This window comes from Rattus norvegicus, chromosome 2, assembly GCF_021556685.1.
Source record: "Rattus norvegicus strain SHRSP/BbbUtx chromosome 2, alternate assembly SHRSP_T2T, whole genome shotgun sequence".
NCBI lineage: Eukaryota > Metazoa > Chordata > Mammalia > Rodentia > Muridae > Rattus > Rattus norvegicus.
The window spans coordinates 36,698,215-36,725,478 of record NC_141535.1 but is presented as its reverse complement, the minus strand read 5'-3'; the positions used below and the strand labels follow the sequence as shown (position 1 = coordinate 36,725,478).

The 27,264-nt window shown below is 37.3% G+C and overlaps 1 protein-coding gene across 41 annotated transcripts in view; it reads left to right on the top strand.

Annotated features, from left to right (window-relative positions):
* Erbin (erbb2 interacting protein) overlaps window positions 1–27,264 on the top strand; it is a 101,742-nt gene that overhangs the window by 29,644 nt on the left and 44,834 nt on the right. For 31 of the 41 annotated variants that reach the window (NM_001427815.1, XM_087628320.1, XM_087628285.1 and 28 more), the window contains 5 exon segments: window positions 716–913; window positions 2,468–2,585; window positions 16,204–16,282; window positions 18,116–18,205; window positions 19,464–19,520. In NM_001427815.1, coding sequence (NP_001414744.1) covers window positions 725–913; window positions 2,468–2,585; window positions 16,204–16,282; window positions 18,116–18,205; window positions 19,464–19,520 — 533 coding nt within the window. In that variant the 5' untranslated portion in view covers window positions 716–724. 41 annotated transcript variants of the gene reach the window in all.

Below are 27,264 nucleotides of genomic sequence, written 5' to 3'. Positions count from 1 at the left end.
TCTCTTTTCCTTAAGTAATTTCTCAGTTACTTTAATTTCAGCCTACTTAGAATTTATACACAAGTTTTAATAAAATTTGCCTTGTGAATTTTTATTAATTCAAAGCTGAATTTTTCTCCCTTTTAACTGAGAGACTGTATTTTAAGTGAGTTTGCACACATGTAATCTTAAACCATTTAGAACCTGCAAGCTCTTTCAAAAACTATAAGCTAGTATTTGATTAAAACAAAATTATACTTGCAGTAGATAGGAATTTTCATGTAGGAGAATCATAGGAAAGTTAAGTGGTGGTTGACCTCTGACAGATGGTTAAGAACACCTGAAAATGTCTGCACAGTCATTTCCTTTTCTGAAATGCACATAGTCTAGTTCTTGACTAAGAGACAGAAAAAACTCTTAGAGCTAGAAGTTAGAGGGAAATCTTACACTGTTTCTAACAGCTAAGCAGACTTCACAACACACGATTTTATAAAAACATATGAGTGTTTTGTTTAGTGTTAAGTTCTTGGATTGTTTTGTAAAGGACTGGAATGCCTGAGTTTAATCTGAAGTCCAGTAGCTAATATAAATGTAGATATTAGTAGGCACCATTGGGGGTATATGGGGTTTTGTTGGTCTGTAGTATGTTGAATTGAGCTCTATGGATGGTAATATGTGGGAGAAGTTGTTTGTTACATTATATATATTCTGATTTGTTTTTATGTACATGCTGCAGCATTTAACAATGACTACAAAACGAAGTTTGTTTGTGCGGTTGGTACCATGTCGCTGTCTACGAGGGGAAGAGGAGACAGTCACTACTCTAGATTATTCTCATTGCAGCTTGGAACAAGTTCCCAAAGAGATTTTCACCTTTGAAAAAACTTTAGAGGAGCTCTATTTAGATGCTAATCAGATTGAAGAGCTTCCAAAGGTATGTTAATAATGTCAAGAATTATATTAGATAATGTCTGTGCATAGAAGTTTACATTCTTATATTGTTTCCATTTATTGGTTTAGTCTTATTGTAAGCACAATTCAAAATGATGTGCATTTTTAAACCTTGTCCAACTTATTTAAGTACTTGTATAGATAACGTAATTTTATTTTTATTTATAACAATTAAAATAGATAATCAGTATAAATGTAATCTGGAGCCAGTAGATTTAACTAGACTAAGAAAACTGAACTTTTACTGTCTTATAATTTTTATAAGCCCCTTATACTCATTGTTAATTGGGGCTAATTGTGATTTCAGTTACCACATGATGGTTTTATGGTTCTGTAACTTTTTAGAGGTGGGATTCTGCTTTCTTCCATTTGATATAGAATTGATTTGGAGACAGTGCATCTCTGAAGTCTAGTAACAACTGGTAGGGGGAAGATTGCTGCTGTGAACTTCTTTCTCAGATTGTTACATTATTATTATTATTATTATTATTATTATTATTATTATTATAGTATGTTCTTCTCTTATTATCTGTATTTGTTTTCCTATGTATGAAAAAGTTGCATAGCTTTAAATTGTTTATTAGAGTCTGTAACCCTCTGTATAGCAGACAAGGTCTTACCTTGTAGACTAGACTGTCCTCAGTTCTCTGAGATCGGTCTGCCCTTGCTTTCCAAGGCTTGTGATTGAAGGTGTACAGCACCATGCCTTTTGAAGCCGTGAGTGGAGACTTGTAATTGATGACTTAGAAAGCAGGTTGGCGTGGTGGTACCTAAGCAAGAAAGATCTCTAGTTCAAGGCCAGTCTGACCTCTACAGTGAGTTCTGCCATGGCCTGGATCATATGTGTAATGAGACTTTGTTTTCAAAACCAACTGACCACAGTTACCAATGAACAATTTAATATGTGTTATCAGAATTCTGATAAGAAACCCTGTGCTTTGGACTATGAGATTTAGAAAACAAAATTACAGGATACTTAGAACTTCTGATGAAAAAGAAATAGTATAAGCATGCAGTATGTAGGATAGGTCAACTGAAACTAAAAAATTGTTTATCTGAAATTCAAATTTAATTGGGTATCCTGTATTTGATCTAGCAATCCTAACTATATTATAACAGATATTACAGCTTGTTGCATATAGGCCTTATTTCATGAAATAGTTGTTTTGATATTTATATGTTTATGAACATTCTGGATGATAGTATTCAAAAGTATTTGAAAGCCATTGCTGTCCTAGGTAATGAAATTTTTAAAAACTTTATTGAGACAAGATCTCACTTTGTGATCTAGGCAAGCTTCAAACTTCATTGCAATCCTCCTGCCTCATTCTAATGTAATTTGTAATTCAAATGGACTCAGGTTTATTCAGACCCACAATAGCCTAGACAGAAAAATGTGAGCCCCTTCCCAGTGTTAATGTAGGCCTAACTCATTTATCTCTAATATGGACAATATTTATTGCATTAAAAATTAGTCCATGAAATACTCAGAGAAATATGAAAGATAATCAGAATCCTTTTTCTCTTTTTCCCCTAGCAACTTTTTAATTGTCAGTCTCTACATAAACTAAGTTTGCCAGACAATGATTTAACAACATTACCAGCTTCCATTGCAAATCTGATTAATCTCAGGGAACTGGATGTCAGCAAAAATGGTAAGTCCTTGAAATTCTTGTCCCTGGAGACATATTTCTTTGGTAGAATTTCTGTTTTCCAAAAGTCAGATTGCAATATACTAGCAGCATATAGAATCTGTTCTACATAAATATAAAAATATTTTCTCCTTTCAAAAGTTTTATAATACAATAAAGTTGAGCATCATATCCTTAGCTTAGAATTTATTTATAAATATAAAATTTATGATACCTCAAAACAGCTGGAAAATAAGTAGATTTTAGATACATGATTGCAGTCCACATTGTGTATTGGGTCCCTCAGGTTTATTTCTCCTGCATCAACACCTTAATTGCTTCTTCTGACTATTGTTTTATTATTTATTATTTATTCTCTGCTTCTGTGAGTTTGCCTTTTCATAGTCAGTGTTGGGGATCATGGGATATTTATTCTCTTCTTCCTGATTTATTATACTTAACATGATGTTCTTCCATCCTATGGCTAGGTCTCCATTTTTAAAGTGAAGAGTATTTCACTTTACATGTAAACTATGTTTTCTTTATTGACTCATTTATTCATGGAAGCTTAGATTAACCCCACATCTTAGCTATTGTAAATAATACTGCGGTGAGTATAGGAGTGCAGATGTTTCTTCTCTCTTTTCCCTCAGAAGTCCTGTGGCTTGCAAACATTTTTCTCCCGCTCAGATGACTATTTTCACTCTATCCATTGCTTGTTTGGTTGTGCACAACTTTCTAGTTGTATATAACTGGTTTATTTTTGTATTTGTTATCTGTCTTTTTGGTGTTTAGTTTTAGAAAATCATTGTCTGGGCTTCCTCTCCTTTCCAATAAGTAGGTTTACAATTACCTGGTCTCATGCTTTGAACCCTTTGTCTCTTCAGAAACATCTGCTTTCTCTAGTCCCATTAAAGAGACCCTCCTCTCCTTGTGATATGTTGTTGGTACCTTTGTTGAAATCAGTTGCATATACGTATGTGATTTGTTTCTGGCCCTCTCTTCTGTTCCATTGGCATTTTGTTCGTTATACCAGCATCGTACTCTTTCATTAGTAGAGCTTCCAAGTAGATTTTGAAGTTAAATTATATGAGGTCCATGGTTTTGTTCTTTGCTCCAAGGGTCTTTTGTGATTTTTTTTTTTTTTAGGATTATTTCCTTCTTTTTTTTTTTTTTTGTGAAAAATGTCTTTAGAATTTTGTTAGTATATTGGATCAGCAGGATGCTCGATGGTTAGGACATTTTAACAGTTCTGTTCCTTCTAATCTGGAGTGATGGGTGTCATTCTTCCTATTCATTTGTCATCCTGGTGTTTCTTCAGAGCTTTGTTGTTCTCAGTATGCTTATGGTTTTTGCTAGCTATCTCAAATGGGAGTGCTTTCAAAGAAAAAAATTTGATAGATTCTTTTTATCATGCAGACATGTAACTGAGTTCTATATGTTCCATTTTTTTAAAGATTTATTTTATTCATATGAGTACAATGTAGCTGTCTTCAGACACACCAGAAAAGGGCATCGGATCCCATTACAGGTGGCTGTGAGTCACCATGTGGTTGCTGGGAATTGAACTCAGGACCTCTGGAAGAGCAGTCAGTGCTCTTAACCTCTGAGCCACCTCTCCAGCCCTATATGTTGCATTTTAATATGGATACTTTTCATTTTGTTGCCTGACTGTCCTAGTTATGACTTAGTACAACTATTATAAGTAGCTTAATGGCCATATATTTACAACTTCCTCTGAAAAATACGTCACAGGTAATTTTGTTGTAATGAGCATTATAAAATATGGTCTTTTTAAAATCATTTTTTATTTTTTGAAATTATAATTATATAATTTTCTCCCTCCAGCCCTACTCATATAACCCTTCCCTCTCAAATTCATGGCCTCCTTTTCTTAATTGTTCTTACATAAATATAAATATATGACTTCTGGGCTGACTGTTTAGTATTGGGTAACCAATCTGGGTGCCCTTCCTTGGGAAAATTATTTCTCCCACTCTCCATATTTCTTAACAGTTTGTAGTGCACATGTATGAGTGCATGCGTATTTGTGTGTGTATTTTAGGGGGTTGCGACACGGTCTCTATACATATCCCTGGCTGTCCTGGTATTGACTATGTAGACCAGATTGGCCTCAAACTCACAGAGATCCATGTGCCTCTGTCTTCCAAGTGCTGGGATCAAAGGCCTGTGCCATCATACTTGACCCCTGTAGTTCTTTGTCTGGGGTTGAGGTCTCACAGGATTTTTTTTTCTCCTTTCATGTTAGCATGTTTATTGGTGATGGTGGTGTTCAGGTCTTACCTAGGCAGAGGGTGTAACTTCTTTTACATTTCTAGAAGTCAGAATCTCTGTTAGTTAACTCTGTTAGTCCTCTGGCTCTTAGAGTCATTTTGCCCCCTCTTCTGCAATGAACCCTGAACTTTCAGTTCAGGAGTTGTATTGTAGGCATATAAGTTGATACCAGGCACAACATGATTCCCTTTTCTCTACATTTTCATCAGTTGTGGTTTTTCTATAGTAGTCTCCATTGCAAAGAAAGGCTTCTTTTGATGAGGAGTGAGGACTGTACTTACCTATAGGCATGGAGACAAATATTTAGAGTGGAATTAGAGATCATGCTGGTTTATTAAAGTGGCAGGTGTAGGTTCTCCTTCAAGATTCATGGCTGACTAGCCCTGGCTTTCTTTTATCTTATAGAGCAGGTCCAATGAGAGGCCATATCACTGAGGTATGAGTGCCACTACTGCACCCTTAAGGTTATCTGCCATGGCGGTTGATCTAATCAAGCAGTTGTAAAGTGGACAGTATGGGGAATGCCACTTGGATTATAACACAGTAAATGTTTTCTTAATAAGCGGGGAGAAGTTCAGTGCTAAGGTTTTCACTGTTGTCACAAGATACCTGAGAAAATACTGTTGTAAGAATCAAAGATTTATAGTGATGGCAGTTCTACAATTTGGGATTTATGTACATGGTTTCTTGTCTCATTACTTTTGGATGGTGGTGGCACAGTGCAGGAGGAACATGTGTTGGGAATCCACACATTCCTTGGCAGCCAGCAAGCAAACAGAGAAAGGAAGACTGATGTCATTCAACTGTGCCCTAATTACTTGACCCTACCCTATCTAAAGGTTCTACTAACAAGCATAGAAGCTGTCAATAGAACTTTTAATATATAGCTCTGTGGAAATATTTAAGGCCTAAATCATAACAAGCTTTCTTACAGGACTAACAGTATATAAAACAGTAACTGTATAAACCAGTAACATTGGCCTGGCATTATATGCTGTTTGTAGCTGTCAGGCTAGTTTTCTCTGAGTGGTAGCACAGGTTAGTTTACAGCATATCTCCACATAGATGTGAGTAACGTGTTGTACTCAGACACTGAAGCCTACCATAGCATTTGAGAACAGGCATTTTGTAACTCCTTGGTAATTGATTACTGATGCTTATGTGTTTGACAGTTGACCAAAACATCGTTTGATGCAGGACTATACTATGCTGAACAGACATAGTGACATAGGGATCTTTTCTTGTTTTTGATTGTAGGAGGAAAGCTTTGAACTTTTCATTGTTAAATATGCTGTTGTAAATTTATATTGGGTCTTTATTATGCTGAAAAATAGAACTTCTATAAATAATTCGTGTGACATTTTTTGAAGTTACAAAAAATGGTAATAATTGCATTTGAAGGATTTTTCCTTCCATATTTTACTGAGGCATAGATTCCTGAATAATGAATTAACAGCTAAGGAAATTTTGTTTAGCTCTCTGTACCTATCACAGAAGGCAGTATTTTAAATTTTTAAAGCTTAAAGAGAGATGGCGAAGAAGAAAAGGTGAACTCTTAAAATTTTTTAAATGAGCAAATATTTTACAATTAACAAAAAAGAATAAATCAAATGAGGATAATTTTTAATGCCCTATCCCAAAATAGAACATTCAATAAGCACTAAATAAGAGATAGTTTTAAAGTATTTCTTTTCACCACTTGGAAAAAAAATCTTTAGAAACAAGTTCTACCAAATTAGTAGAGCAGCACACGTAGACAGTACACAGTAATTATATTTCATTGCCCTAGTTCAAAGACCACTCTTTGTTCTAATATGAGTGTATAGATATAGACATTCTTTGTATTGGCTCTCATAAACTTTAGGACTTACTCCGCTTTATTTTAGGATGAATTAGAATCATCATATTTACCTTGTATTTACATGTAACAGTTAACTTTGGCAAAGTCAGTAACTAAGTATTTACACACACACACACACACACACACACAGAGAGAGAGAGAGAGAGAGAGAGAGAGAGAGAGAAGAAAAAAGAGAAAACTTTAAAGTAAAAATATATCTTTATGTAAATACGCATTTATTTACTAAATGCAAACTATATAAAGCTTACTACATGTGGTCGTTATGAACAGTCCATAAAAGATACAGAGACAAGGCTCTGGGTTCGGTCCCCAGCTCCGAAAAAAAGAACCAAAAAAAAAAAAAAAAAAAGATACAGAGGATAATAGATGGAAAACTCTAACACAAGGAGGGAAACTAAACCCTAGAAAAAGCAAGAAAGTAATCTCCTTGCAACGAAACCAAAAGAAGAGAGCCACACAAACATAATTCCACCTCTAACAACAAAAATAACAGGAAACAACAGTCACTATTCCTTAATATCTCTGAACATCAATGGACTCAATTCTCCAATAAAAAGACATAAACTAACAGACTGAATACATAAAGAGGACCCAGTATTTTGCCACATACAGGAAACACACCTCAGAGACAAAGACAGATATTATCTCAGAGGAAAGGCTGGAAAACAATGTTCTAAGCAAATGGTCTGAAGAAACAAGCTGGAATAGCCATTCTAATATCCAGTAAAATCATCTTTCAAAGAAAAGTCGTCAAAAAAGATAAGGAAGGACTTCATTTTCATCAAAGGAAAATTCCACCAAGATGAACTCTCAATCCTAAATATCTATGCTCCAAATACAAGGGCACCTACATACATAAAAGAAACCTTACTAAAGCTCAAAGCACACATTGCACCTCACACAATAATAGTAGGAGATTTCAACACCCCACTCTCATCAATGGACAGATCATGGAAACAGATAATGTTAGAGCTCTTACCTTGCTTAATAAATTCTAGTCATTCTGATTCCTTATGCTCATCATTATAAGTGATGTAATTAACACATTTTATACACGGGAGCTGAGGTGACTTTTTTGATAAGCCTGTAATATTTAACCTTAATGTGTTGCCTAGGGCTATTTAGAGATCCATTTTATTAAAGAGATAATAACATGTATTTTGGGTTAAAACTGTGTGGCTGGTTGTGAGAAATTTTAATTTTGTTAGTTGGACTTTCGATTACATGATATTTTGTGTAAATGAAAGGTTAGTATGTATCCTAGTTTACTTTCTATTACTTTGATAAACACCATGACCAAAAGGAAATTCGCAGTTATAATGCACCATCAAAGGAAGCCAGTGCAGAAATCTGGAGACAGGAACTGAAGTAGAGGCTAGGGAGGATGGCTGCTACTGACTTGTTCCACATGAGTTGCTTAGCCTTCATTTTTATACACCCTGGGACTGCCTGCGCAAGGGTGGCACTGCCCACAGTGGGCTTGACCCTATGTCAGTCATTAAGAAAGTGCCCTCTGTCAGACACTCGAGTAGACCAGTCTGGTGGAGGCAGTTCCCAGGTGAGACTCGAGTTTGTGTAAAGTCGATAAACACTAACCAACACAGTATGTTAAGTAACAATGGTCTTTATTAAATCTTAAAGCTACTAAAATTTTATTTAGGGTTTATATCATGACTACCAGGTTATATATAGATATATTTCGAGAAGTTTTTTATTTTTCTTAAGTTTTAACATACTAAATCTTGGATAAGAAGTTCTAAACTTTTATAAAAGTAAGATACAGTGTTCGTTTAACTATTATATCAGTTAAGTTTAATATTTGAGGTATATCTTAACACACCAGGTACCGTTTTGAGTTCATTAGCTCTTATTCACTATTTGGAAGGATTCAGAACATTGCTGGTACTTTATTATTAATTTCTTCAGCAAGTTGTATTTATTTAAAAACCAAAAGATTTGGACATTTATCATCAAAATTGTTGGTCTTTTACATAGTCATTTTCTGTTTCAGTTGGCCTAGTAGTATGGATTATGATTAAAGTACTGTTTGATTATGATTAAAGTGTGGTTTGTGAGGTGGCTTAGATAATGTGCTTGCTTTGCAAGCATGAAGACTGTCAGTTTGTACAGGACACATCTAAACTAGAAAGGTGAACTCACATAATTAAAGAATTTGAACTTTTAGAAAGCGAAACCCTATAGGTTACAATTTGACTGAATCTCATAGGATCTTATAGGATCTAGGCTTTAGATTTCAGTTTACTTGGTAATTTTATGGAGAGTTTAAGAAAAAGGGCATTTCCACAGAGAAATGCTACTAGGACTAATGCTGTGATTGGCTATCTTAAACTTTGTATCTTAAACTTTCTGTAGGACAGACTACAATGAGGATAAAGCTGTCATTGGCTAAGACACAGTAAGCATGTCTTCACTGAAGCAAGGGATGCTTGATACTTCTTAGTTTGGTTGGCAATCACACTTTGTCCTTGTTTGGAATTGATTACAGATTTGTTTCTGTCTTGCTATGTCATGGTTAGAGTGACCTAGTCTGATAATAATGTCCTATGAAGTAGTTTAGCAGAACACTTAATTTCTCCTTCTGAATGCCTGGCTAGTTTAACTATGACCAACAGTCTGTTGCTGGTTGAAACCATAAGAGAATTAAGTAAGTGTGACAAAATTCTAATTATTTTGCTCTTACAAGAACAAAATGAGCTGACCCTGTATGTTATTGGCAGTGGGGCATCCTTATAGCAGCTAGGGAATTCCATACAAGACCTCTACTCATGTGAAGTCTTTGTTCTTCATTGTATCTCACAATGGAATTTTATTCAGAACAACCTAGTCTGAAGAGAAAAGTTAGAGTTTATTAAGATTGGTACCTAGTGGTTGTGGTGCACACCTTTAATCCCAGCACTTGGAAGGCAGAGGCATTCAGATCTTTTGAGTTTCAGGCCATCGAAGACTTCACGGAGAAACCTTGGGGAGGGGGTTGTTAAACATGGGTTCAAGCACACTGATTAATAGAAAGAGACGCACTGAGAGGATGGGATATACCCAGGTATGGATACAGGTTTCTCTAGAACCCTCAATTGCATTAGGGTCAATGACTTCTGAAGTTTTACATCAAAAGATTGCACATGGACACCCCCCCCCCAATTGTGCATTTGTGTATATATGTTCATGTGCATGTGTATGTGGAGATAAGTGTCGGATATCTTCAATCATTGTCTTTTAATCTTATTTATTAAGACAGGGTCTTTTCTGTAGCCTTGGCTGCCCTGGAACTTATTATGTAGTTCAGTCTAGTCTAGAACTCAGAAATCTGCCTGTCTCTGTCTCCTGAGTTCTGGAAGTAAAGGGGTGCGTCTTTTGTTTTTTGAGACACCTTCTCCATCTGAACTGATATGGCTAGACTGGCTGGCCAACAACCTCCCAGGGGTCTTCTTAGCTCCTGCTCCCCAGCAAAGGATTAGTGGTATGCATACAGGGTTGTTTGCTTATTTGCTTGTTTTACTGTGGATTTGGGGATCTGAACTCCGGTCTTTGTGCTTATGTGTCAAATGAACCATCTTCCCATTCTCCCCTCCTTTGTGGTATGTGAGATCCCACGGTGGTTGATAATCTGATTAGGCAGGGGCTGGGGATTTAGCTCAGTGGTAGAGCGTTTGCCTAGGAAGCACAAGGCCCTGGGTTTGGTCCCCAGCTCCGAAAAAAAAAAAAAAAGATAATCTGATTAGGCAAAGCTACAGGGCAAAAAAGGCTGCACAAGGGTGTTAAGACTTACTTGTCTTTTAAGCAGGGCATAGTCACTCATGCCTGTAATCTCAGCATTTGGGAAGCTGAGACATGAGGACTGCATCGTTACTAGGCCAGTCTGGACTTCACAGTGAGTCCAGGACAGCTTTAAATACACAGTGAGACCTTTCCTTAAGAACAAACAACCAAACAAAACACAGACTGGCCCGTAAGCATGAGAGGAAGTATAAATGTGATCTTGCTGATTTTATCATGCAACTGGGAAGGCAGGAGGGCTATTAGCTGAGGTGGGGGAACTGATAGGCCCTGCAGTTTCAAGGAACAACTCAGGAATGTTTTTCAATTAGTTTATTAGGTAACAGGTTTCCTTCTATCATTTTCATAAATCACTTTGCTTTGGTTAATTCCCCCACCTTTAGATACTCTTTCATCTCCTTGCCCATCCTTCTCCCTGTTTACATTGAACTGTCCACAGTTCCCGTTCTACATTTTCTCTTGTTCTTTTACGTTGGCAGGGGCCCGTTCTAATTCTTTGTTCTCTTCCCATGTTTACTTCCACCTAGGTATCCAGGTTTAACACTTAGAAGCCACGACTTAGCAGCTCATAGAGAATATGCTGAGGAAGGGGAAGCAGGAGGCTCATGGATTAGGCCAGCCTAGGCTGGAGAGACGACTCATTATGGACCAGTCTCTCAGCTACCTTTAACTGCAATCCCAGGGAACCTCTGGCCTCTAGACACTAGTTATGTGTAGTATACAGATAATCAAGCAGGGGAAAGAAACAGGAATTCACACAGAAAAAAAAGGACACATAAAAGAAAGCTGAGAGTTGACTATGAGAGAGAGCAAATAGGGCTTGAAGTCTTCCCAAGTTTGGGTTACACCACTTAATGCTTTCTAGTTCTTACCATTTCCTGCAGATTTCATAACTTCATTTGTTTTGTGACTGAATAAAAATACCTTTGTGTATATGTCTCACATTGTTATCATCTGTTTGCTGATGGGCATCTGGGCTGATTTTGTTTCTCTACTATTACTAAAAGATCAGCGATAAATATGAAAGTGCAAGAACCTCTGAGTATGATAAAGAGCCCTGTGGGTATTTGCCCCAGAATGTGTAGCCGGGTTGTATGGTAGTTTTGTTCTCAGTGCTTTGAGAAGTCTCTATACTGATTACTGTAGTGGTTATATTCTGACTAAGGTGAGGTAGATCTCAAGTAGTTGTATGTTTCTTTGTTTGGCATTCATATTTTCTTTTAGAATTGTCTGTTAAGTTCATTACCCTACTTACTGATTCCACGTTTGTGGGTTATGCATGTATGTGTTTAATTTTTGCAATTCTTTATATATTCTACTTATTAACTCCTTGTCTTAAGTTGTGGCTGTTGAAGATTTCCATTTTCTAGGCTATCTCAGGAACTCTGGCTTTTTATTTGCTTGCTTGCTTTCTTGTTTGAGATATCAATCTCTCATCAGTTATTTTTAAGTATGGAGTTAAGTCATAAAAAAGTTCTAGATGTATGCATTTGAGAATACGTAATGCATATATGTAATGACTAAGATTAGGCAGATTCACTAAGGTCATAAGCATGGGGGATGAGCCCAAAGAATGCTTATACCTTACAACCTTAGGACATCGGAAAGAGTAAGAAGACCGACAGAAGATGATGAGAATGAACCCGAGTGAAGTACAGTAAAATTATTTTCTTTTCTACACTCGTGCGGGCGTGAGTGCGTGCGTGTGTGAGAGAAGGGGGGCGGGGACTATCTGTCTGTCTGACTTTGTATATGTGTGCTTGTGTGGCATAGGTTGAAGTCAAATAGTGTTCTCACATTATTTCTTTGAGATAAGGTGTTTAATTGAGCCTGTAACTGACTGATTTGGCTAAAATAGCTAGTTAGGAAGCCGTTGTCTTCTTCTGTCTCAACACCCCAGAGCTGGTGTTACAGGCATGTAGTTGCATGCGTAGCTTTTTTTTTTTTTTTTTATTTATTTTTTTTTATTAACTTGAGTATTTCTTATATACATTTCGAGTGTTATTCCCTTTCCCGGTTTCCGGGCAAACATCCCCCTCCCCCCTCCCCTTCCTTATGGGTGTTCCCCTCCCAACCCTCCCCCCATTGCCGCCCTCCCCCCATAGACTAGTTCACTGGGGGTTCAGTCTTAGCAGGACCCAGGGCTTCCCCTTCCACTGGTGCTCTTACTAGGATATTCATTGCTACCTATGGGGTCAGAGTCCAGGGTCAGTCCATGTATAGTCTTTAGGTAGTGGCTTAGTCCCTGGAAGCTCTGATTGCTTGGCATTGTTGTACTTTTGGGGTCTCGAGCCCCTTCAAGCTCTTCCAGTTCTTTCTCTGATTCCTTCAATAGGGGACCTATTCTCAGTTCAGTGGTTTGCTGCTGGCATTTGCCTCTGTATTTGCTGTATTCTGGCTTTTAAATTTACATTTTAAATGTTATCCCCTTTCCCAGTTTCCCCTCCAGAAACCCTCTATTTCCCCCTGCTTCTATGAGGGTGCTCACCCACCCACTCACCCACCTTCCCACTCACCCTCCTCCCCACCCTGGCATTCCCCTATCCTGGGACATTGAGCCTTCACAGGACTAAGGGCCTCTCCTCCCATTGGTGCCTGACAAGACCATCCTCTGCTACATATGTGACTGGAGACATAGGTCCATTCCTGTGTTCTCTTGGATGTTGGTTTCATCCTTGGGAGCTCCAGGGGTTCTGGTTGGTCGATATTGTGTTCTCCCTATGGGGTTGGAAACCCCTTCAGCTCCTTCAGTTCCTTCTCCTCCATTGGGGATCCTGTTTTCAATTCAGTGGTTGGCTGTGAGCATCCACCTCTGTATCTGTCATGCTCTGGCAGACCTCTCAGGAGACAGCTATGTCAGGCTCCTGTCAGCATGCACTTCTTGGCTTCCTCAATATTGTCTGGGTTTGGTCATGCCCAGCTTTTTTGCATGAATGTGGGGGATCAAAACTCAGGCCTTCATTCTTATACTGTAAGCACTTTCCAGACTACTCACTGCATTTTAACTTTTGATAATGTCCTAGGATTTGTAGTTTATAACACGTCTTCTTCCACTTTGTCTTTGGCATATTTTTGCTGAATACTAAAATAAAGATGTGTTTGGATCTGAAGTACTGGAACAAAACCTAGTATTTAAAAAGTGTCATGCGGAGTTTAGGAAAGGGAAGGAATAATAAGAGTTTTGAAAATTAAAGAGAACTCTTATTTTGTGCATTTTTGTAGAATTTAGCATAGCTCTAGTTTTATTCCAGTATTTCCAGTACTTACATAGAATGTTTTTATCATCCTCTAGAGAATTCTGTACCCTTGTCTAGTAGCTCCTAGGCGCTGGTGTAACTAACTCTTCTGTGGAGATGTGGGCAACCTTTATTTCTACATCAGATAGAACATCAGTGATGGACAGATCAAAGAGATTGTCCCAAGCGCTAGTATTCTGAGGCAGTGCATTTATTGTGCTGCTTGTAGAAGTAGGGCTACAAGGGCAGCTGCATCATCACGAAGCTGCTGACAGCTCATGAAAGGTTCATCACCCGGCCTCCTGCCCAGGTTGTAGAGAAGCTGTCCTGGAGTCTCCTTCCCCAGTGATTGTTTACTGCTCTCACACGATCTTGGGGAGAAGCTGTGGGACTCTTCCGAAGTTTGCTGAGCCTTCTAAGTCTGTGAACTCCAATTGAAAGTTTTAATTTGGAGAGAATAGTTATACAACACCAGGCAACCTTCTTTTTGCTTTGTTTCTGAAGATAACAAAAATATGTTTATTGTGGATTTTTCTAATAAAGAAAACCATATAATATATGGTCTTTTGTGTCTGGCTACCTTCTCTTAGCATAATATTTTTCAGGACTCATTCATGGTGTATCATATTGATTACACCATAGTGTGAATATACTATATTCTGTTTATTATGTTTATATATTCAGTTATTGATGGGCATCAAGGCTATTATAAATAATAACATGAGCAACATTTTATTTGAATGTATGTTTTACATGCCTAATACATTTAAATAATAATTTAGATACATACCTAGTAGTAGAGAGTTGCTGGGTCATTTGTAACTTCTACCTTACTAGCCATTACAGTAGTAAGTTTACAGCTATGACATAGTAATGAAGTAACTGTATGGTTGGAGGTCACCACAACATAAGGAACTAGGTTGAAGGGTCGCAGCATTAGGAAGGGTGAGAACTGTTGGCCTCCAGCATTTCATTTAGGTGCTACTCATTCAGTTACTCTTTGTTATTCCAGAAGTACTTTGTAGGAGGAGTCTCTGTGACAATATTATTATTGTTCTTTTAATCTACTAATATTTGGCATCTGTGGGTAATTTTTTTCTTTAATGGTGCTGGGAATTAAACCCAGGACCTTGATTATGTTAAGTACACATTCTGCCACACCCACTTTATTAGTGAGTTTTGACCAGAGTAATTTGCTAAATGTAGATTTTACATCATTCATTTTATCATGTGGAATTCTGTTTTTTTTTAATGTAAAACCTTTTTGTGATGAAATTGATAGGATCTTAAATAACCATATATTGACAACCTTATTGGATAATGATATTGTGTGAATGACTGAAACTATATAAAATTCACTTGGGGGATGCTTTTTGAAAGTTTCCTAATTAGTGTTCATTCAGAGTAGAGTGGTGCTAGTACTTAAAATTTGTCTGTGGTTTGCTTCCAGTTCACAGATTTTTTGTTCCTATATTTTTGGTGTAATAAGCTAAGGAAATGATTATGTGCTTAGAATATTTTCAAATCTAATCATTATCAAAACTTGATAATGGGGGGTGGTAATAGGGGGTGGATGGGGGGAACACCCTTATGGGGGAGGGGGAGAGGATAGGGGTCTTATGGGCAAGAAACCAGGAAAGGGAATAATATTTGAAATGTAAATAAAGAAATATATTCAATAAAAAATAAATAAAACTGGAAATATTTGATAATAATTTAAAGGTCTATTTCAAATACCCAGGTGTATAGCAGATTGGGTATTAAAAAGAAATTATTTACCTTACTGGTCTGAAGAACATGCAGAAACTAAAATGCTTAGGTCACTTGAAACATACACATGATAATGTGCAGAAATACTGTGGCCCTTAAGTAGTTACACTGGAAGTGTCCCAGTGGGCTTTGTGAAGTAAGAATGTTGGAAAGGAGGGGAGACAGATTGGGAAGAATAAGAACATGTTTATTTGGGCGTTAGACAGTATTTGCTCAGGGCACATTTTAGGGTGTGTCTAATCCGTATTTCCAGTCTTCACTTGCAGGTCCGTTTGTTATTCATGTGTGCTAGGCACCAGCCTACTCTGGAGCCCACTGTTGTAAAGCAGTTTTCTTTTTACCTGAGGGCAAACCAGAATGTTAACTGTTCTGTACTTGTGTCTTTATCATTCACCAGTCCATAAAAAAGTACTACTTTCCAGAAGTGCTAAGAAAGGGAAAGAAAACTAATTGAAGTAGTTAGCAGATATAAACAGGCAGGTGAAGGGAAGTTAAACGGGAGATAGAGTGTTGTGGAAGTGGCTTGATCACATTAGTGTGTCAGTTTCCTGAGTTCTTCCTTAGTTGGTAATTAGTTTCTGAATCTTCACAATGAGTGTTATTATTCTAGCCTTTGTAATACACTTCTCTTTAAAGACTGATGTATCTCTAATATAGTCTATTAATTTGATTGTTTGTTTTCTAGGAATACAAGAATTTCCAGAAAATATTAAAAATTGTAAAGTTTTGACAGTTGTGGAGGCCAGTGTAAACCCTATTTCTAAGTAAGTCTTTCAGCTGAATTGTCAGCTGTCCTTTCACTATAACAATTAGAGAGCAACGACAGTTTTGCAGTAGAATATAGAATATTTCTTTAACTACTTTAACAAAAATTATCTGTCTTAAAGTTATACAGAGATTCAAGTTTGTTTGTTTCCTGCGTGCGTGCGTCTGTGTGTGTGAATGAATGTATATGAATAAGTGTTAGGTCTGCATGTATGTCTGTGTACCACATGGGTGCACTCTTACATGCACTGTGTGTGTATGCGTATGAAAAACTGGTGGGTGTTGCTTGTGTGTATGTCTGTGTACCATGTGTTTGCGTGGTACCTAAAGAGGCTAGAAGAGGGCTTTGAATCCTTGGAACTGAAGCAGTAGACACTTGTGAGCCACCTGAGGGTTCTGGGAATCAAACCTGGATTCTCTGGAAGAGCAGCCAGTACTGTTAACCCTAAGCCATCTCTCCAGCCCCACAGAGATTCCATTTTAGATACCTTCTAATAGTCATTCTGACCCATATACCTCAGATACAAATTTGAGATCTAAAGAGAGAATGTCAGTGCTTTAGATCTCACAGTCAGTGTAAAAAGTGAGACCAAAATTGGAACATGCCACCAGATGGTGCCCTTTCAAAACAAACTAAGAAAACTGAAGAGAAAGGCAGATAAGTAGTTACAGCATATACCCGAGGGTATGTGTTCTTTTATAATAGTAATGTCTGTAAACAAAGATTTTCATCATGAAAGCTGTTAAGTGTTACAAAGTTGAGATGTTAGTCTAGCAGTGAATAGAATGAAGCAGAGATTAGGACAACCATGTTGAAAGAATAACTAGAATACTTACTCCAGGAGAAGTTTTACCAGAACTTTATACTCCAGGAGAAGTTTTACCAGAACTTTACTTTGGTTGGTTTACTTGGTTTTGAAGATGGTGGGATATTATGAGGTAAAGGAAAAATAAACGAGTCAAAGTCTGATATATCTTACTGCATGGGGATTTTGTGCCTGTAATAATCCGGGACAAATATCGAAAGATGAAATAGATATACTTTTGGATTTTTTTCTCGCATCAAGTTTGACATCTGTAATTTGCTTTGTGAGCAGATGTGAATAGAAGTATAAAATAAATACAGGTTCTTACCTGACCTTAATCTATCATTTACCTGTTCAATTTCTTCTTTGCTCATTATGAAGCTCTACAACCTTAGTCATTTATATATTATATATAAAGGTTGAAACTGAAAATAATATAAACCCAGTGATTTTTAACTGTTGACTGTTTAATACTTAGGGACATTTAGCATTTTGGAGATTTTTCTTTTCCAGTGGGCATGTGAGTTTGTGAGTAGTGGTAGGGATGGGTGTGCGTGCGTGCGTGCGTGCGTGCGTGCGTGCGTGCGTGCGTGTGTGTGTATGTACTGATACTACTGCTATCTAAGTTTGTAGAGTCCAGGTTTATATGTATAGTTTAACATCCTATAGGACCAGTTTTCACAACAAAGACCCATATATCTTACTAGTAACCCTTTTAATTTATGTTGGATGAGATATATTAAAAGGTACTTGTTAATTCATAATTATGTTTGTGGCTCATTTTAAATGTAATATTATGTGCAGATTTATGATACTAAAACATTTTTCTTTTTACAAAGACATGCTGTTACTATTTTTACAACAGGGTAGGTTATTAGAAAAAAGCTTAATTTAAAGATAGCTAGTAGTAAAAGCATAACTATTATTTGTTGAGAAGCTATTTTATACAAATTCTGAGAAAGATTTTTGGCAAGAGACTGACATCTTAAACATGTACTTAATTTAATTTTTTTGTATTTTATATAGGCTCCCTGATGGGTTTTCTCAGCTGCTAAACCTAACCCAGTTATATCTGAATGATGCTTTCCTTGAATTCTTACCAGCTAATTTTGGCAGGTAAATTATAGATTATTTTGAAGACATTTATATTGTTAGCTTCTGTAACGTTCACACAATTTCAAAATAGTAACACATTAATTACAGTCCATAGGGATTTCTTTTGTAGTTTTTCCAAGCATATCAATTCTTGTAGTTCTTTTGAATTATTTCCACTCTGATTTACAACTCCAAATAAACAGTAAATGCCAGTTTAAAAAAAAAGCACTGTTTAAGCTGGCAAGATCAGATATTTCAACGTGAGCAGTGCATCTGTGTTTGAGACACTGAATGCTGGATTAGCATTTACAAAATTCTAAAGTGACTTAACAATTAGCTGTTTTCCTTTTGAGAATTAAACTTCTTAAGAAAGGGGTTCTCTTTCTGAGGTCTCTTTCATTTCTCTGGGCCCACTCTCAAGTGTCAGAGTAATTTTTCTTTATGATCCTTAATTTCCCTTAATTTATTTCTTCTTAGCCATTTGCATTGTTGTCTCATTATACTGAAGTGGTAAGTGGATTTGTAGGTTAGTTTTTTAGTAAAAGGCATACAATTTATTCTAGAATTGAAAATTAGGACTAAATACTTTGTCCCTTTGAAAATGTATTACAGTGGTCAGCCTGGGGCTGGTGAAAAGGACTCTGCAGGTGAAAGCCTTGCATCTTGAACCTGACCCTTGAAACCTTAAGATGGTGGAGAGAAAAAACTAACTGCATAAAGTTGTCCTTTGACTTCTATATTTGTGCTGTGGCACATGAGCACCCACACATACACATAATGCACATGCAGTAATTTAAAAAATGGTTTCTAAATTGCGCTCCACAGTTGTGGTAGTACTCATCTTTAATCCAAGCACTTCACAGGCAGAGGCAGGTGGATCTCTATAAGTTTGAGGCCAGCCTGATCTACAGATCAAGTTTCAGGACACCCAGTGCTGTCTCAACAACAACAAAAGAAAAGAAAAAGCAATAAAAAAGAAATTGAGCTCAATTTTTTCCTCACGCTTGTTCGTTTTGTTTTGCTCAAGATGGTAACCCCTGCTGGTGTGGGACTCTACGTAAATCATACTGCATTTGAACTCACAGACCCGTCCACCTGCCTGTGCCTCCAGAGTGCTGGGATTAAAGGATACCTAGCTCTATTAAAATTCTTTCCCCTCCTTTCACAATCAACTTGCTTTACATGTAGTTAATTACACAGTTAACTTTCAAATGTGGCACTTGTTAATGCAATGCCTTGTATTTGATTGTTTTGTCTTTATCTGTTCTTTATTTTACAGATTAACTAAACTCCAGATACTAGAACTTAGAGAAAATCAGTTGAAAATGTTGCCTAAGTAAGTCAGTGTGTGGCTTTTCCAAATCCAGTTAAGACTTTTTCATTTTATTTAAAATACAAGTATGTTATTTTGGAAGACATGTTTTTATATAATTCTTTGTATTAAATATAAAAAGGTATGAGTTTGTTGGTATTAAGTATGGTAGTATGATAACACTGACCTTTACTTCTTTGAACCACAGTCTTACATATGACACAGAAAATCTAATATTAAGAAAATGTGAGGGGTTGGGATTTAGCTCAGTGGTAGAGCGCTTGCCTAGCAAGCGCAAGGCCCTGGGTTCGGTCCCCAGCTCCGGAAAAAAGAAAAAAAAAAAGAAGAAGAAGAAGAAAATATGAGTTTCAGACAGATTCTGTGGTAGAGCTCATGGTCATTATTCACACTGATTCATGAAAGATGTCCTTGTGAGGTTTTGTAACTGCATGTCTTTTTAGGGTTCTATTGCTGTGAAGAGACACCATGCTAGGGCAACTATCATTCATAAAGCATTAATTAGGACTGGCTTACAGTTTCTGAGGTTCAGTCCATTAACCTCATGGTGGGAAACCTGGCAGTGTCCAGGCAGACATGGTGCTGGAGGAGCCAAGAATTCTGCATCTTAATCCAAAGGCAGCCATGAGGAGGCTCTCATTCCATACTGGGCAGAGCCTGAGCATAGGAGACCTCAAAGCCTGCCCTCACAGTGGCACACTGCCTCCAGCAAGACCACACCTTCTCATAGCGCCACTAGCTGTGGGCAAAGCATTCAAACACATGAGTCTTTGGAGGCCAAACCTATTCAACCCACCATACTACAGAACTTTTTATATGACTTTATAGTCTTGTAAAACTAGAAAGTAGTGATTGGTTCTCTAATACAAGCTAACATCAAGAACTTACAGATTCTTAACAAATAGTAATATTAAATCATTTAAAAGAACTTTTTAAAAATTTTTTTTCTTGGATATTTTATGTATTTACATTTCAAATGTTATCCCTTTTCCCCCCCTCTTTGATACCCTCTCCCCCCTCCTCCTGCTTCTATGAGGATGCTCCCACTCCCATCCACCCACTCCAACCTCAATGCCCTGGTATTACCCTACATTGGGGAAAGAAGTCTTCACAGGACCAAGGGCTTTTCCTCCTATTGATGATGGACAATGCCATCCTCTGCTACATATGTGGCTTAAGTCATGGGTCTCTCCATGTGTATTCATTGGTTAGTGGTTTAGTTTCTGGAGTTCTGGTGGGGTCTGGTTGGTAAGACAGAACTTCTAATTCAAAATAGATTGTGGTCTGTGGCCATTTACTAAACAAATAGAATTTTGAATGCATCACTAAAAAGTTTAATAGTCTGTGGTTAAACATGAATTACCATACATATTTACAAATAAAATTTTAGAAGAACATATCCACAGCTGTTACATTTTCTCTAGCTGTTCTTGCTTTATATTAAATATTAAATAATTTTAATGTATCTTTTTTCTGTTATCTTCTTCTCTGATTAACATGTACACATGCATGTATGTCAACTATATGATTATATGTCTTTGAGAGCAGAGACCACACTTAATTTTAATTACAAGTGACTATATTAAGCCTAGTGGTTTGCTTTATTATGTAGAACTTTGTAGTCATACTGATAAGTATAAATTAGAAAATCATATTATGATTTTATGAGGTATATATTACTGATTTGGTACTGGCTTAGTTCAAAGCTTTTCTGGGTATGAAGGGTATGAAAAGGCTAAAAAATTGTTTATTGTAGTAGCAAATGACAGGAAGGTAGCTTTCTTTCACTGTGACAGAATGCCTGGTTAAAAAAAATTTTTTTTTTTTGCTTTATTCAAGTATTTTTATCATAGTAATGAGAAACACAGCTAATACGGACACTTTCAACCCCAAAACTTTAAAAGAGAAGTGCAGTTTCAATTTATTGCCCTTTGTCTCTTTGTCTCTCGTGTGTGTGTGTGTGTGTGTGTGTGTGTGTGTGTGTGTGTGTGTGTGTGTGCGCGCGCGCGCGCTCATGCCATGATTTGATTGTTAAAGTCAGGAGACCACTTACCAGAGTCTGTTCCTTTTCATTCGCCATGTGGGCTTTGGGAATCAGTCTCAAGAGTCACATGTGGTGAGTGTCTTCCTTCTGACATCTTATTGCCCTGATGTAGACTTTCAGGAAAGGTCTATTTCAGGAAAGGTCATGATGTCCAGTGTTTCTTGTAGTTGGCTGATCCCTGGCTTTTGACACTCTAGTGAGGTAGAGAAAAGTGATCACTGTGTGACATTTTGGAAGGAAAGAGAAAAGCATGAGTCAGGTGGTCAAGTTCCTATGGCCCCTTCTTTACCCTCCCCTGGTCTAGCTTTCTAACACTGGACTGCTTTCCTATGGGTTCCACCACTTTTGTGTATACTACAGGCTAGGGACCACGTCTGTAACATGTCTTCACAGGGATGTAGAAGATGCAAGCTGTAGCCTCCAGACCTTTTGATGCCATAGGCAACTCAGTGAACTTGAACTCTTCAGAGAGTCATGCAGCCATATAAATGACTTTAATACAGTTTTTTTCTTATTTTAGAAAACAGTATAACTAAAATTAATCTATAACTTATAAGGTATAAATACAGAGGCCATGTTTTAAATATTAAATATATATGGGCATTTAGATTGTGTGACCAGATTTAAATTTTAGAAAGCAACCATGTATGCATGTGTGCATATGTGGGTAGAATGAGAAGGAGTCAGTTCTCTCCTAGGAATAAAACTAAGACTGTAAGACTTAGCAGCAAGCATCTTTATCCACTGATCCATCTTGCAAACTCTAGATTTGTGTGTGATTAAAACAGTGGGAAAACTTGTTTTACATGTACAGTTAAGTGAAATAATACTGCCTGGAGGATTCTGAAGGGCACTGATAGATAAGTTCTGAGGAGCAGTCTAATTTCTCCTTGAATTAGGCAGCATTTCTTATTCGAGTATGCAGTTTTTCCCCTGAGGTTTCTGAAATATACAAATAGAACCAAGGTTGCTCAGATCAGAAACTAAATGCTGATTACTTGTAATGGATTTTTTCTTTTTGTCATCTACCTATATTATTCTTCATTTTTAAATTTGCTTTGAACTGTTTCCAGGACACTATCAGTGATTGAGCTTTTCCAATACTTTGCTTTTTATTTTGTACCCTGGCCCAAGAGTAGGTTACATTTCTTCAAGCTGCCCAACTGTTTACTGTGTATTTAATTGCTACAAGTAAATTTCTGTCATTTTGTCAGTTTGACAATATCAAAACAAGAATGTGTGTCTGTGTTCTTTCAATTATTTCTCTTAACAACCTGCTTCACTTTTCTCATACCCCCATCTAGCTTTATAATAGTTGGAAGATATCCACTTGATAACAGCATGTGACTTTATACATTTGATAAAGATCCTGGAAATTGTTGTATTTTAGGAAGGAAATTAGAACTAATAGGCTTCATAGACAAAGATGGACATGAATAAGGGAAATAAAACTGTACTTCCTTCCACACGTTAGGCACTCTTATGTAATCTTTAACAAAGTCACTTTTATGTAAAAGTCACTTTTTTTCAAATTGTGAAATGAATTAAAGAAGTTGTGATTGAATGCCATGTTTAAAATATTCAGATTGGAGAAAAGTGTCTTTATTCAGTTTGGACCCATGACATAATTGCACTACATTTGCTGTGTGTGTTGTTAACGTTCTTCTTTCTTCTTTTCTCCCTCCCTCCCTCCGCCATCTCTCTTCTTTCTTTTTTATTTTTACAAAAATGTCCATTAGTTTATTGATCATATTATTCAAATCATTGCTATAATTTTTCCATGTTATCACTACATGCCTAAACATCCTTTTTTATTGAATAGTTTATGTATTTACATTTCAAATGTTATCCCCTTTGCGGTTCACCCCTCTCAAATCCTCCCTCCCTCTGCTTCTGGTAAGTTGCTCCCCCTCCCACCCACCCACTCCAACCTGAACACCCTGGCATTCCCCTACACTGGGGAAATGAGCATTCTCAGGCCCAAGGGCGTCTCCTACTGTTGATGCCAGACAATGCCATCCTCTGCTACATATGCTGCTGGAGCCATAGGTCCATCCCTGTGTACTCTTGGGATGATGGTTTAGACCCTGGGAGTTCTGGGAGATCTGGATGGTTGATAATTGTTTTTCTTCTTATGGGGTTGCAAACCCCTTCAGCTCCTTGAGTCCTTTCTCTAACTCCTCCATTGAGTTCCCTGTGCTCAGTCTGATGGTTAGCCGCAAGCATCCTCATCTGTATTAGTAACACTGTGGCAGAGCCTCTCAGAAGACATCCATATCAGATTCTTGTCAGGAAGTATTTCTTGGCATCAGCAAAAATGACTGGAGCTGCTTATGGGATAGATCCCCCAGATGGGGCAGTCTCTGGATGGCATTTCCTTCAGTCTCTGGTCCACTCTATGTCCTTGTATTTCCTCTCATGAGTATATTGTTTCCCCTTCTAAGAAGGACCAAAGCATCTACATTTTGGTCTTAATCTTTGTCTTGAGCTTCATATGGTCTGAAAATTGTATCCTAGGTATTCGGAACTTTTTGGATAATATCCACTCATCAGTGAGTGCATACAATGTGTGTTTTTTGTGACTGGGTTACCTCATTCAGGATGATATTTTCTAGATCCATCTATTTGCCTATGAATTTCATGAAGTCATTGTTTTTAATAGCTGAGTAGTATTCCGTTGTGTAAATGTAGCACATTTTCAGTATCCATTCCACTGTTGAAGGACATTTGGGTTCTTTCCAGCTTCTGGCTATTATAAATTAGGCTGCTATGAACATAGTAGAGTATGTGTCCTTGTTATATGTTGGGGCATCTTTTGGGTATATGCCCAGGAGAGGTATAGCTGGGTCCTCAGGTAGTACTATGTTCAGTATTCTGAGGAACTGCCAGACTGATTTCGGGAGTGGTTGTACCAGTTTGCAATCCCACCAACAATGAAGGAGTGTTCTTCTTTCTCTCCATCCTTGCCAGCATCTTCTGTCACCTGAGGTTTTTTTTGTCCCCCCCCCCCCCCCCGAGCTGGGGACCGAACCCAGGGCCTTGCGCTTCCTAGGCAAGCGCTCTACTACTAAACTAAATCCCCAACCCCAGTCACCTGAGTTTTTGATCTTAGCCATTCTCACTGTTATGAGGTGGAATCTCAGGAATGTTTTGATTTTCAGTTCCCTGATGAAGGATGTTGAACATTTCTTTAGGTGCATCTTGGCCATACAATAGTCCTCAGTTGAGAATTCTTTGTTTAGCTCTGTACCCCATTTTTAATAGGGTTATATGACTCTCTAGAGTCTTAACTTCTTGAGATCTTTGTATATATTGGATATTAGTCCCATATCAGATGCAGGATTGGTAAAGATCTTTTCCCAATCTGTTGGTTGCTGTTTTGTTCTATAGACAATGTCCTTTTGCGTTACAGAAGCTTTGCAATTTTATGAGGTCCCATTTGTCGATTCTTGATCTTAAATTGTAAGCCATTGGTGTTCTGTTCAGGAAATTTTCCCCTGTGCCCATGTGTTCAAGGCTTTTCCCCCACTTTCTCTTCTATTAGTTTCAGTGTATCTGGTTTAATGTGGAGGTCCTTGATCCACTTGGACTTAAGGTTTGTACGGGGTTATAAGAATGGATCGATTTGCATTCTTCTACATGTTGCCCTCCAGTTGAACCAGCACCATTTGCTGAAAATGCTGTCTGTTTTCCATTGGATGGTTTTGGCTCCTTTGTCAAAAATCAAGTGACCATAGGTGTGTGGGTTCATTTCTGGGTCTTCAATTCTATTCCATTGGTCTATCTGTCTGTCTCTGTACCAATACCATACAGTTTTTATCACTACTGCTCTGTAATACTGCTTGAGTTCAGGGATAGTGATTCCCCTGAAGTCCTTTTATTGTTGAGGATAGTTTTTGCTTTCCTGGGTTTTTTGTTATTCCAAATGAATTTGCAAATTGCAGATTGTTAATTTTATATCCACCCACTTTGCTGAAGTTTTTTATCAGGTTTGGGAATTCTCTCATGGAAATTTTGGGGTCACTTAAGTATAGTATATCATTTGCAAATAGTGTTATTTTGACCTCTTCCTTTCTAATATATATTCTTTTGACCTCTGTTGGTTGTGTAATTGCTCTGCTAGGACTTGGAGTCCTATATTGAGTAGGTAGGGTGAGAGTGAACAGCCTTGTTTAGTCTCTGATTTTAGTGGGATTGCTTCACATTTTTCTCCATTAAGATTGATATTGGCTACTGGTTTGCTGTATATTGTTTTTACTATGTTTAGATATGGGCCTTGAATTCCTGATCTTTTCAAGACTTTTTAACAAGAAGGAGTGTTGGTTTTTGTCAAATGCTTTCTCAGCATCTAATGAAGTTATCATGTGTTTTTTTTTTTCCTTTGAGTCTGTTATATAATGGATTACATTGATGGATTTATGTATGTTGAACCATCCCTGCATCTCTTGGTTGAAGCCTATTTGATCATGGTGAATGATTGTTTTGATGTGTTCTTGGATTTGGTTTGCAAGAATTTTATTGAGTATTTTTGCATCGAAATTCATAAGGGAAATTGGTCTGAAGTTCTCTTTCTTTGTTGGGTCTTTGTGTGGTTTAGGTATGAGCGTAATTGTGGCTTCATAGAAGGAATTGAGTAGTGCTCCATCTCTTTCTATTTTGTGGAATAGTTAGGATAGTATTGGATGAGGTCTTCTATGAAGGTCTGATAGAATTCTGCACTGAACCCATCTGGTCCTGGGCTCTTTTTTGTTGGGAGACTTTTAATAACTGCTTCTATTTCTTTAGGAGTTATGGGATTGTTTAGATGGTTTATCTGTTCCTGATTTAACTGCGGTACCTGGTATTTGTCTAGAAAATTGTCCATTTCCTCCACAGATTTTCCAGTTTTGTTGAATATAGACATAGGATCTAATGATTTTTTTTTAATTTCGTCAGATTCTGTTGTTATATTTCTCTTTTCATTTCTGATTTTGTTAATTTGGGTACACTCTCTGTGCCCTCTGGTTAGTCTGGCTGAGGGTTTATCTATCTTGTTTATATTTCTCAAAAAATTAGCTCCTAGTTTTGTTGATTCTTTGTATAGTTCCTTTTGTTTCTACTTGGTTGATTTTAGCTCTGAGTTTGATTAGTTCTTGCTGTCTACTCCTCTTGGGTGTGTTTGCTTCTTTTTGTTTTAGAGCCTTCAGTTGTGCTATCAAGCTGTTATTGTATCCCCAGTCTCTTTTTGCAGACCCTCAGAGCTATGAGTTTTCCTATTAGCACTGCTTTCATTGTGTCTCATAAATTTGGGTATGTTGTGCCTTCATTGTCATTAAATTCTAAAAAGTCTCTAGTCATCATTGAGTAGAGCATTGTTCAGCTTCCATGTATGTGTGGGCTTACTGTTGTACTGTTTTGATTTTATTGAAGGTCAGCTTTAGACCCCCCAGTTTAGGGGAATGTCAGGACTGGGAGGCACAAACAGGTGGGTAGATGGGTTGGGCAACACCCTCAATGAAGAAGTGGGAAGGATGATAGGATAGGGTGTTTATGGACAGGAAACTGGGAAAGGAGATAACATTTGAAATGTAAATAAATTTTTAAAAATCCAATTTAAAATGTTAAAAAGAAGAAGGGGCAGTCCATCACTGGAAGGAGTGGAATAATTGGGATTTTTACCTCAACATGCATTGTAATTTTGCTCAAGACATTTTCTTTTCATAAGTT